General features: G+C 45.3%; 1 protein-coding gene across 12 annotated transcripts in view; it reads left to right on the top strand.

Annotated features, from left to right (window-relative positions):
• Positions 1-10,007, top strand: part of COL13A1 (collagen type XIII alpha 1 chain) — a 92,636-nt gene extending 82,629 nt beyond the window's left edge. For 6 of the 12 annotated variants that reach the window (XM_040606795.1, XM_040606800.1, XM_040606796.1 and 3 more), the window contains 3 exons: positions 3,041-3,127; positions 7,432-7,470; positions 8,375-10,000. In XM_040606795.1, coding sequence (XP_040462729.1) covers positions 3,041-3,127; positions 7,432-7,470; positions 8,375-8,377 — 129 coding nt within the window. In that variant the 3' untranslated portion in view covers positions 8,378-10,000. Of the gene's footprint in view, positions 1-3,040; positions 3,128-4,082; positions 7,471-8,374 lie in introns of all 12 variants that reach the window. The other 6 variants (XM_040606801.1, XM_040606804.1, XM_040606799.1 and 3 more) reach the window with 4 other exon arrangements.
• The last annotated feature ends 2,543 nt before the right edge of the window (positions 10,008-12,550 follow it).

The raw sequence follows: 12,550 nt of genomic DNA, 5'->3' as shown, positions 1-12,550 counted from the left end.
ACTAGGGGAGAAAGGTCCACGTTTCATGGGAGCTCTGAAGTTCTCCCCTTTTTTAATCACTGCATTTCTGGCTTTGCTTCTTAACTTCCCCTTCACTAAGATGAGTTTTATTTTGTTTGTGTGGCTTCTAAACAAAAAATACTTTAACAGAATTCCTAGACTTTTTCAGTTGGTTGTAAAACTGGGCATCTCCTTTAAAAGAAGGATCCTTTATTAGCTGTAGATAGGCTTTCACTGAGCTTTCACATGAAAACAAAGGAAAAATGAGAGAAACTGCACTTCCTTGTAGACGATGAATTGGAAAGCATGACTGGGAAGTTTTGTTGGCCCCTTGAAGCATGCATGCACTTTGCATCACTGTAGCCAATATTTTGAAATGAGAAGTGTGAGAAACTTGAGACTGTAAAAGGGCAAGCGCAATATCTTTGCAGGTAGTATCCTAGAAAATACCACTTTTCCCACTGAGTCCTTGTACAGGGGTTTCCCCTCTTCAAAAATTGTGAGCAAGTCACTACTGCTTAGAGCTAAACAGCATGGTTTTGGTGAGTCCCCTTTACACTGCTGTTTTGTCTGAATGCCCCCATCCCTTTGAAATCATCAGAGAGATCTGACAAGTACCATTTAGCAGAACTGGACACAGTGCTGGTTCCCCAGGATTTGCTCTGCAGCCTAAACACCAGGTCTCCCCTACAGTGGGACACATGGCTTCCACACCAGAACCTCCTCAAAAGTGTGGGACAGTCTCTCCCAACTGCTGGCAAAACTATAGCAGCAGTTCAGTCAGGAGACTTGCAAATGAACAAGAAGAAAGCTGTGAAGTCAAAAAGAGAAGGCAACACCCCACTTCTGACCTGTTCCACGGGGGCTGGGATACAACACTGGCCTCTGCGGAGGTGGGAGATGTGTCCATTTGAAATGCAGCTCTTCCTTTCAGACAGCAGCAGTAAGCACAGCGCTTCAGTGTGAAGGTTTTCAGTGCTGAGCACATTAAAAATGAGGATCCACTTTGTTAAGCTCCCAAATACTTTGCCAAAATCCTTTCTATTACTTGATGCAGAGCAGTGGTTTGAAATCCCAGAAATGCTTCTGCTGCCCTTTTTTGAGTGGGAGGTCAGCATAGCTGCACCTGGGGACAGGTAGAGAGAGTATTGTGGCACTAGGTAGCAATGGGAACAGATGGCCTTTCAAGTAACCCAGCTGAAAAAGTGTAAACCCTGATTTTTGCTACCAGGCTGATCTTTTCACTGTTATTTTAATGCCTGTGGTTTTTCTCCTGTGTGTATGTGCGTCTTCCTCACTCCTACAGGTCCACCTTTGTCCCCTTTATCCCTGCCTCCTCTTCTGCCTTTCTTCCCGGTTCCTTCCTCCTTCCTCCAGAGCAACCCATGCCTCATTTTCCTGGATTATCCTCTCTGTTCCAGTGCTTGGTTCTGGGTGACTTCTCATTACCTCTCCTCTCCCATCCATTTCTCTTGCCAGCTTTGGGTTTAACATTTTCTTTTTATGTTTTTTTACTAAGAAGAAACAGCAACCTGTGCTGTCTGATTTTATCCCTTAATTCCTTTAACACTCCCCACAAGGACCCTAAATGCAACTCCCTGTGCAAAAACTCCTTTTCCTGTTTTATGCTTAGCAGCTGTGAGAATTTCCTCTGTTATACAGAAAGATTTGGTATAGAGAAAACTGGCAAACACCCATGCTGTGCCCTGCCTTGGCTGACCGGCTACAGGAGGGATGTATCCTCCCTGGGTAAGGAGAGCCAACAGGGCATCTAGGCATTCCACCAGCCCCATTCGTGGCGTGGCTGGCTTTCATTGACCTAATGCTGCCCCTCCTCAAGAGAGTAGGCCTCCTTTTTGGTTATGATTTGTTAAATTGTTTCCTCTCTGCCCTGGCTCTGGAGTAACTCAACATGGAGCCTGCGGAAAAATTGCAGTATCAAACCGCCGTAAGAATCATACCGCCCTGGGGTACGTCTGTGCTGCCAGAGTAGAGGGCCAGGGGCAGCCGCTGCCCCGTGGCTGTGCTGCTTAGGGCTAGTCAGCCCCTTGTCTAACAGGTTTGTCTGGGGGAGCACTACTCAGAGCGCCCCAAATGACAAGCAGGCTGTGCAGATTGTCCGGGCCGAGTACATGCTTCATTCTCTGGCTCTTCTCTATTTAGCATTGTTGATGCACCCCAGTGCACAAATGACTGTAAGATTCGGGCAAACACGCTCATTCAAGTTAAAGCTTTGCTGCTGTGAGATGTAGAAGTAATTGTACATCTTAAAAAAATAAATTAAAAACCTCTCAAAATCCCTAAACCCCCCCTTCACACACCCCATCCCCCTACAAAAAAACAAAACAAAACAAAAAAAACCCAGCTTCTAAGGAAATGCTAGCAACTCATGGTGGCAAGCAGTGTTCATTAAACAGTTTAACCTTTTCCCATGAGTGAGAATTTTTTTGAGAATGAGAATTCAGAGTGGTGAGAAAAGTACAATCAACAGAGGGCATCTGTGCCAGCAGTGCCTTCCTACCACAGCAGGAGAGGCTGCCTGGGGTCTGCTGCAGGTCTGGTCATCGGAGGCACCAGGCACCTAGATGCTTCCCTAGAGTTCCTGTGGCAGAGGAGGGACCCTGTGTGTCTAGGGTCAGCCAGTTCTCAGTGGGTGCCTCTCTCCAAATGTATACCGTACTGAATGTGTAGGAAGTCCAGAGAAGTCATCTCATAGTGATGGTGCTGATGGAGGAGGAGTAGTGCTCCTTGCAGGCCTGCCCATAAAGTTCAGAGGCGCCAGTAATCCCTTTGATGCAGAGCCCTTACAGTCTACCAGTGTGGGACTTTAGCAATGGCCCATGTGTTTATGCAGCTAAGTAATGGTTAGTAGCTCCATATGTTGTTTTCCACTCAATGTCTCAAAGGGAGATTTCTCTTCTTTTCAAATGTTTCCTAAATGTTTATCCTTTTTTTAAACTATTGCTGACATTTGTTTGAAATGGATGATCCTAAAGCTTTTGTGTATTCTTTTTTTCTTGGACTAAACTATTATTTACAGGGGGAGAGGGGCAAGAAAGGCTCTAGAGGGTCTAAAGGGGATAAGGGAGACCAAGGAGCGCCTGGATTAGATGCACCCTGTCCGTTGGTATGTTCTGTTTCATCAAATGTATTGTTTTAAGATTTGTTGATGGGGAAGAAAGAAGGAAAACATAAATAATGGTCTTGCAAAAGTACAACACTCAGGTGAGGCCCAGCCTGGTTCCCACTGCTATCAATGGCAAAGCTGCCATCATGATGGGGAACCGCTGGTCCTTTGAGCAATCAGGCTGTTGAGTGACCATGGTTATATTCCTTCCTCTTCCGGAGCTCACAAAGGTTTGGGGTACATGGGGTGTCCCATGTGCTGGGAGCCCAGGGCTTTCTCCTTTGTGGATAGAGCCCTGTGTCTCCTCTGCTGCTGGTTGTGGCTCTTCTCTGGAGGTGTTTAATGTCATCATGTCTACGTAACGGCAAAACCTGAATGCTATTTTTCTTGCCTTGGAATAACAGCCAGCTGATGTGATCGCCTGAGAGCAACACAGGGCACTCGAGCTGCATTACCCAGAGGGAAAACAAATCTCACTTATTTCGTAAGGGATATGTTTCTGTCAAAAGATACTGTCTATAAATGTAGACAAATGAATAAATATAGGAATTTGTGTACATTTTCATCTAAACTCATACACTGCGGCAAACTGCCAAAAATCTGCAGTACTGCCATAAATCCCAGAGTACTTGTGGATCATCCATCCAGAAATCCAGCTGCTGAGTTTCCTAGTGCGGATAGGAAGAACGGATGATTTCAGGACAGAGGAAACACCATTCTCGTCCTTCTCAGATTTAGCTCAGAGAAGTCTCTCCTGACTCGCAGACAACAGAAAGGAAACTGCTACTACTGATTACACAGGCAAAACTAAGACGGGAAACACGGGCCATCTGTATGATGGGTATGCAGCAGAGTGCCCTGTGATAATCCCAGTGGGGGACTCGGCCTCTCCTCCCGTGACATGGAGGTAACGGGCAATAACTGAAATAACGATAGTGGTTGATTTCATAAACAGGGTCTCCGAGGTTTTAAAGGCGAGAAGGGTGAGCCGGGGTTACCTGGGCTGGACGGCCTGGATGCCCCATGCCCATTGGTATGGCGTACCTTCCCTTTCCTGCATGCTCGTTTGCTTTTTCTATCTTGGTTGTTATTTTCTGATACTTTCAAATAGATGCATGCCCTAGAAACACCTGGCAATTCCTTCCTTACCTATCTCCATCCCACCTTCCTCACGCTGCTGTTGTCGGAAACAGGCCCTTCCCTTCATGCTGAGACTCACAGCTGCTGCCAGCATTACTTTGTGGCACGAGGGAAAATGCAGTGGGAATGAGGATTTATTTACAGCTGCTTTAATTCTTCCTTTGCCTGCAAACTGACAGCTTTCAGTAGACTAACGTATGAAGACCTGCCTCTGCACTGCCTTGGCTTTCTAGCAAGGAGCTCTAATGCTCATGTCCTTCATTAACTCTAAGAGCTTGTACGTGGCTAGCACAGCCTGACGCTGCTTGGTATTACCTCAATCACCCTGTACATTAACATGACTGAAAAAAGAGAGTTACCCTGTTAGCGAGCCCATGTGAAATGTATTAACTGGATGCTTGATTCCTGCTAGATAGTTCCTATTTGTGACTCTCCCCAGAAGTACAAACGGTACCCATAGCATCCAAGAAACTTGAATTTGGAATCGCCTGTTTCCCAATATCCACCTTATTCAAGTATTAAAGGATGATTATTGTATTAGTGCCTCATCTAACCCAACTACTGTAGGACAGAGGTATTCAGTAATGCTTAATCTCAACTGATTTCTAAGTATCCCATTAAACATCACTGATCTATTAATTCATTCTGAGATTTTCTGGAGATGCGGCAATCGGGAAGTTTTTGCTCCCTACAGCAGTCTCAACAACTCCGTAATACTTTGAAACTTGTACTTCCCTGACCTTCTAGCCCCTGTTTGACATGACTAGATTTGCCCGAGCATGGTCATTCCAAGCTTTATGCTTACTTAAAGATGTTTGATGCCATTTACAAGGGATGGGATATCAATCAGTTCAAATAGGTGGAAAAATGCCAAAGAAAAAAGCCACATTTAGTTTGGGAGGTTTTCTTAGTCTCCTGAGCAAACTAGCCCTGAAATTGCCATTAAAAGCCTTTAGCATTTGACCTTTGTGAAGAGCTAACTGTCTTCCTTCCAACATTCCCTCCTTTGGGTGCTGCCAGTGTCCCTTTAGGGCAGCAACTGCAACAGTAACCGCTTGTAAAGTCTCAGTTGCTGCCCCGTAAATGTCAGGTAATAGAAAGAAACTCTTCTGCCAGTCCCACAGGTGAAATCACACCTTCCCAGAGCAGTCCACAATGGTGAAAAAACACTGAGCCATGTGTTCTGCCTTGCACTGAAAACAGCCAGGTTTCTATGGAGTGAGCTGAACAAGGCACCTAATTTCACAGGTGCAAAGATTCTAGCAGTGCCCTGGCAGACTACCTTTCTTTTCTTGTCTCTCCTCTCAGTTGGGATATACCCTGCATGGCCATGTTAGAGTGTATACTTCTTTTCATCCCTATTTTTGTTAAGGGAAACTTGCCAAAAAATCTGATGAAATACAGATGCCGTTATTTTTTTATATATAGTGTTCTGGCATGCAAGCTAGCTTGGGAACGTGAATAAGCATGTTTTTTGATCCAACTAGGTTAAAAGCTTAGCATCCAGCTGACACATTCATGTGTGTAACCCACGGAGGCTGTGAACTAATGCTTTACGCATCTGAGATATGTGGAAGGAGATACTTGGTACTAATAAGCATGTCGCATTTCCGTTCTCAGCAAAGTCGCCTGCAACAAACACTTCCTTGTGACCCTGGTCTTCCTTTGATCCGTAAGCTGTAACTCCCTGGCCTCCCATTCCTTCATACACCTAACTTCCTATCTCCTCCTGCAATGCACTACACCAGTCATTCCTACCACCACCAGTGTACCAATGGGAACGCCACAATTTACCCAGTAATTAACCCGCAATTTAGTATTTCCACATAATCGGGGGAAGGAAATAGCACAAGGAGACCACAGTCCAAAAAAATGTGTTTGAAAAGCAATATGGTTGTAGCATCATGGCAACATTCAGTTCATTGGTCCCTTGAAAGTGCATGTCCTTTAAATAGTTTATTTCTCAATATACTACTGTGCATTTGCTTTTCTGTTTGGTTTTTTTTTTTCCTTTCCCCTTCTCAAATGGGATGACATGCACTGCAGATTTCTCACGCAGTACTTGAAGAAGTGAGAACTGGGTCATTTGACTACAGAAACGTGCCTGCACTGTGCGTTGTACAATTTCACTCCCTGGTCTTGAGTTCTCCTGAGGAACAGCAATAGCCCACAAATCTGACACAGACACACAGCAGAAGTATTTGACTTCTTAAGTCAGAGGTGTATCTCCTTACATCTGACTTCATCTCCTGCTGAAGAGCACCTGATCATGTATTCTCACATCAAATTGGGCTGCACTGAGATGAAAGTAATGGCAGTAATTCACAAAAGCATTTCCCAGCCATATAGTCTCAGTCTTTTAGTAGTACAACCCTTAAAGTAGCGAACCTTCTTCAACATTACTAAAATTTAAACAAAATTAAAAATGACACTCCCATTTTGGGATGTGTAGCCCAAGATGTCAGGGTTATAGAAGTGCCGGGGAATTCTCGCGGAAACCTCAACTGACTTTATTGAGGCAAAAGCTCCCCCTCAGGGAGTCAGCTGAGACATCCTCCACCAGCACAGGGTCTGCCTAGCCACTTGCCTTTCTAATTTTCCTGGAGCAGGATTTCCTCAGAGGCAGGAGGGGACAGCTGGGCAATCTCTCACATGATAAAGCAAACCCTTTAAAAAACAGGGCAGAAAGGAAATGGAGTTTTTTCCAGACCCTCATCAGGACCCAAGATTATTGCTGCCTCTGGGGTTTGCTTACAACCTCAGCGTTACAGAGTCAAGCCTGAGGACACAGACCAGCCATCTCGTGCTTTCCACTCACTGCCACCTGCCTGCGGTATTTTTCTGGCTGAATGGGACCTCCTGTGCTCCCACCTTCCTCAGCGAAGAACAAGGATGAGCCTATCGACCTCATGTACATTAAGCTCCTTGCGTAGCCTGCGGGCCACCCCCCTCCTCAGTCTCAGCCCTTGCTTCAAGCTACACTGGTTATGTCAGCCAGTAGTCTGGGTCACTCCAAAGGGGTGAGGAATATCTTTCAGGAATATTCCTCCAGCCCTGGTTCAGACTGTTTGTTGCAGCTGTAATACTTAACCCACACCTTCTTATGTCGATCTCTGAACTTTTTTCTGTGTTCTAAACTGCTATTTCACCTGTCTTTTTTGCAGGGAGAAGATGGCCTTCCAGTTCAAGGCTGCTGGAATAAGGTAAAACAATCCTGGAAATGTTGTGACCGTGCCGAGCTGGCAGTACTACAGGTCCTGCTAATGTTTGTCAACGAGTCTGGCTAAAAGCAAAAGAGGTGTGGAGGCATGCATGGGATTTCCAGGACCATACCCCTGAAAAGCAGCAAGCAAAACTCTTCCTTGTTTGTATATTTATGGGATAAAAGGAGATAATTTGTGTCCTTTGAGCTGCCTGGCCTTGAAGAGCAGTAATAATTGCGTACAGATTAGATTTCTGGCTAGTTGACTCAGCAGAGGCTGGGAGCTGGCATGCCCCAGGTAGCCCTGGTGCCACGGGAGGCTGGTGGGAGCTGGCAGAGGGTCATGGCTCGCTTTCAGCAGAATGACTGAGCTGCGGCTCTGTGCTCCTGCACGTCCCCGCTGGGCTTTTGGCACCGGGCCCCGCAGTGCTCCCGCCGCGAGAGAACAGGAGGGAATGGGCTTGCTAGCTCAGTTTGGGGCTAGCACTGAAAGGAAGGTGCAAGTATCTGTCCCCTCTATCCTCCCTTTGCTTCTGATGGTTCAGCTGCCTCAGGGGTCCCCTTCTGAGGTTCCCTCAGACTCCTCTGCCACTCCTCAGGGTCTAGCCCACCTTCCGCACCTGCTGCGTGCGTTAATGCCAAGTACTCAAGCCACAGTGGTAGGAAGAAAGTGGAGGCAGAGAGTCAGCCTGGATTGAACCTCTCGTCCTCCCTGCCCAGGGAAGTGAAAAGGATCTCTGCTGAGATCCAGCACCATTTCTTTTCCTCCTGGAGACTCCAGAGCCAGCTTCCCTAACACTGTCCCGCTGTCCTTCTATCCCATGAAGTGGCCTTTCCCCTCCTGAGCTGTCACTAACATTTGTTAGTGAATTGTCACTAACACTCGTTTATGTTTTCTTTTGCAGTGATGATTCTAACCCTGGACTGGCCTGTGTGTGTTACTGTACATAGAATATTTATTTTTATACAGTGTTCTTCTCTGAAATGCCAAAAGTTATGCATTTTTACAAATTATCAAAAAGCTGCATATTTTTTGTACAGAAAATACTAGATCTTCCTTCTTCCCTGTTTGTCAGTTCTCTGTATAATTCTTTGTCTGCATTATGCTTGTTTTGTCATGGAGTACAGCTGTAATATTTACATGAGATTTGTGCACACATGATGAATATAGGAACTTAATAAATTATTGTATTAAAAGTGCCCAAAGGAACTACCCTGTATAGATTTAAAGGTAATTTTCATTTTTCAAGCTGGAATCGTTCAAAAATACTTCAAATTATTATGTATTTTTTATTAAAGCAAAACATTAAGAATTTTGTTGTGTTTAAATTAAGGTGTTGCTGAAAAACCGCGCAGTAGCCACTGTATGCTGGGAGTGTAGAGATTCCGTGATTAATAGTTATCAGACAAGGTCTGTTTCTTGATCATATTCAGCCAGCCAAGCATGGCCTCCCGCCAGCTCCTGGGCCATGCAGGAACGGTACCACCTCCTCCAGGAGCTGTGGAGTTAGCTTGTACAAGGAGAAACTCTTAGTCTCTCGCACCTCCCACGAGCAGTTACTTAGCTAGAACAACCTTCATGGCAACGAGTCCTGGTCAGCAAGAAATTCTAACGTGTCTAAATTGTAGGCCTGCAGGTTACAATTAATTAAAGCCTCACTTAAAACTGCATACAGCAGAATACCTTGATGATATCTTAATGAATGTGTATTAAAGAAATCAATTCACATGGCTTTTTAAAATGTTAAGGTCGCATTCAAATTTGCTGTGTCATCTTAATTTGCATATGTACATCTTAATTATCCTTCTTGACCTACCTTTATTAAGGTCTCAAGTCTAAACTACCCATCAAGAAAAATTATACCCTAGGACTAAAGTGAAGATCACAATATACTTGTCTTTGAAAATAAGCAAAGGAGTGGAAGCCTAAATCTTTCCCCTAAAACACATCCACTTTCCTTGGTCCTTCACGCAAGGGGGGAAGGCAGTTTGCAATCCAGAAGTTTTGAAGTGGGTGGAGAGAAGTTATCAGTATTTAAAGATGCCGAAGGAGAAACAGAAGCGGCAGTTCATTAGACTGGCCTGCTGAAGCCCTGCTCTTGGCATAACAGTGCCGCTGCAGACGGGGCCCAGCACCCCCTCCCGCGGTGCCCTACGTATGGATCATGGGCTGTGTTCGCAGCACCTTCTCCTGGCTACAGCTGTGCCAGCTGAAGTGGTCACCACTACAACCACCTCCTATACGCAGCTGTTCAACCCCTATACTCAACTATTCATCTGTTTACAAACTATTAATTAGGAGGGGTTCCAACCAGTTCCATACAGTGTTTTAGCACTGTCAGAGTAAAACGACAGAGTAGGAGATGCGCTTCTCTTGCACGCATAGGAAAAGGCCTGCCAGGGACTGCCCAAGGAACCAAGCCCATCCCGACTGTTGCAATCCATTTGCCACCTCACCCTTTCAGAAATTTGTTGGACTTCATCCAAAAAACAGCGAGGGTTCTACTCCCCCCCCCCCCCCCCCCCCCCCCGTGTCCCTTGCCCCCCCATCCCACAGGCTGGTGCTGACTCAGATTGCTCTTGCAGTTAGTAAACTCCTTGCAAACTTTCAACCTAAACCAATTCATGGCATTTACAACTATTTCTTCTCACGCCAACATTGTCCTTTGGATTAAACTTTTCCATGCATGATGTTTTCATGAGATGCTTGGGGTACTAGAGCTTAAATGACACAGAAAGAAAATGAACTACAGAGCAGTGAGGAATCCTTGTTTGTTTTCTCAGCAATCTATCTCATTAACATAAGACCCAGCTCAGTTACAAGGCTTTGCAGCTGTGAAGCTTAGCTAATTGGAACAGCACCACTTATTTAAACGAGTGCCACACAACTCTGGTGTTTTAATTGCACACCTGCTAAACACAAGATAGTTACCAAAGACCCAACCAGGTATGCTGACGGCACATTGGTTTGGGGAGGTTATAGTAGTAGTAGTAGCAGCAGTAGTGAACTTCTGCTCTGGTCTTGTAGTGCTCGGCTCACAAGGTAGGTAATTTCAGTGCTTTGGTCCCTTTTAAAAATGCTGGCTGTGTTTAATCCTTAGAAACTTACAGATCCTCAGAAAAAAAACTGCCAATGCTCCCTGTTCACTTTGGTGTCTGTGTGGGTTTGTTTTGTAACTGTTATTTGTGATTGCACCGCATGGGATTGTCTTTGCTTGGGTTTGTGTGATCTAAAAATGATTGAAGCATCCTCTGTTGCCTTGTCGTGACACAGCTACTAAAGGGTAACTTGAGATGATACTGTATCTGGCTTATTTCTTGGGTTGGTTTTCAACTGATGTATTTGTGAGAGAGAAAGCTTTTGCCGGAGGCATAGGGGGGCCTTGAAATGCAATTGCCAGAACTCTTGAAAGTACCTCACTGGTGTCAGTAAAGAGGCAGGACAGGAGGGCTAGTATGAGCAGAAGAGGCTTGATTTTCTTTACTTCCGGCTACTCAGTGTAATTCTACTGTTACAGTGGTGATGCACCTGACTTACTCCAGTGCAAAACCACAAAAGACATGGTGCCACAGTTTCCTTAGGACTCAGCTGCTTTCTGCCAGCAAAACACAGATGCTCACACACGGAGCATTAACACATGCTTTCACCCTTATTACCTTTTTCTTCTTTGTTGTCTCAGAACACTGTTTACAGCATTGGTTTAGCTTCAGGTTAGCTGCTGGCTCTACAGGTGCTTTTTGTGGGCAGCAGAATTCATCACCTTCTGATAGTGCTTCCTTTGGCATACCCTTAAAACACTGAACTTAATTCAGCAAAAAGCGTTTTAAAACCTTTCTGGGAATGGTATATCAGAGGAGAGTCTACTGACTTGAAAATTTGTTTCATTTTTGCTTTTACTTGTAAACCAGCAGCTCCTTTTGCATCTTGGCAAAAGGGATAGTTAGACCTCAGCTGTGAAGAAAACTCTGCTCTTAGACCTGATTCTCAAGGGTGCTGAGGTAGCTAAGTCACACAGGTTGCCCTAGGAAGCAGGCACCTAAGGAGTGGCACACCTAAATACTTTTGTGAGCTCAGCCCGTGACAGTCAACACTGACAAAGGGTGCCTGGGTGTTTTGGCAAACCCACAGTGCTTCTCTGTAAGTTTTGCCTCTGGGCATCAAGTTTTGAGCAGCTGTAGTGGCTGACTGCCACAAAAGCACAGCACCTCACACAGCATACACGCAGGGAGAGGGACAGGACCCCAGATTATCTGCAGCAGTTGTACAGAAGATGAGACAGCTGACATAGCTCTAAGGAAAAAGCATGTGTACGATACCCATTCACCTGTCATTAAAGGTTGGAAATGGTGACTAATGCTCCCTGTGGTTGCTGCAGACCACAGCCTGTTTGGTTTATTAACTCGGGTAGCTTAGGTAACCATTTCAGATTGCCGTTACTGCAGCCCCTGATACTGACACAACCTCGTCAGCCACTGGGGATAAACCAGAGACCTGCGAATCCATGAAACTTCACTGATAAGCCGCTCTTCCCAAAGAGTGTTGCACCTTGCATTTCAAGAAAAAACCAAATGGTAGAAGCTGAGTTTGTACCCTGAACCTGACAGTTTAGTTTCAGAGTCCATCCCTACTAAAACCTGTAACTCGGTTGCTGTTGCCATTGGTATCTGTTAATGCCTGGCCATCTTCAAGTGAAACTGTTTGTCTGCCCCTTCAAGGGTCAAACTCCTTGGCTGATAGCCAAAAAGTGAGACAAACCTGAGGGTGGAGAAGCTTGGGAAATGACAGCAGAATGAAAGGAGAAGGAGGACCTTCCTGAAGATTTGCTTGGAGATGCTTTGCAAGTTCTGTCCCTGGAGCTTGGGAAGAGTTCTTCAACTGCACACCAGGAATCTGCCCAGATGCTGCCTGCTGGGGCTGCAGGGGCTCAGTGTGCCAGAGCTTTCTGCTTTGCTTTCTGTCTTCTCCAAGAGGCCAGTGGCAGGGTTTGAAAATGACACCATTTATATTCTTTTTCTTTGGTCATTTTCACTTCATTCTATTATTGTGGTCAGACTCTTCAGATGAAGAATTAGGCTCATTT

This window comes from Falco naumanni, chromosome 9 (assembly GCF_017639655.2).
Source record: "Falco naumanni isolate bFalNau1 chromosome 9, bFalNau1.pat, whole genome shotgun sequence".
Taxonomy (NCBI): Eukaryota; Metazoa; Chordata; class Aves; order Falconiformes; family Falconidae; genus Falco; species Falco naumanni.
Note: the sequence above shows the minus strand (reverse complement) of the source record. Positions and strands in the feature narration are given on the sequence as shown.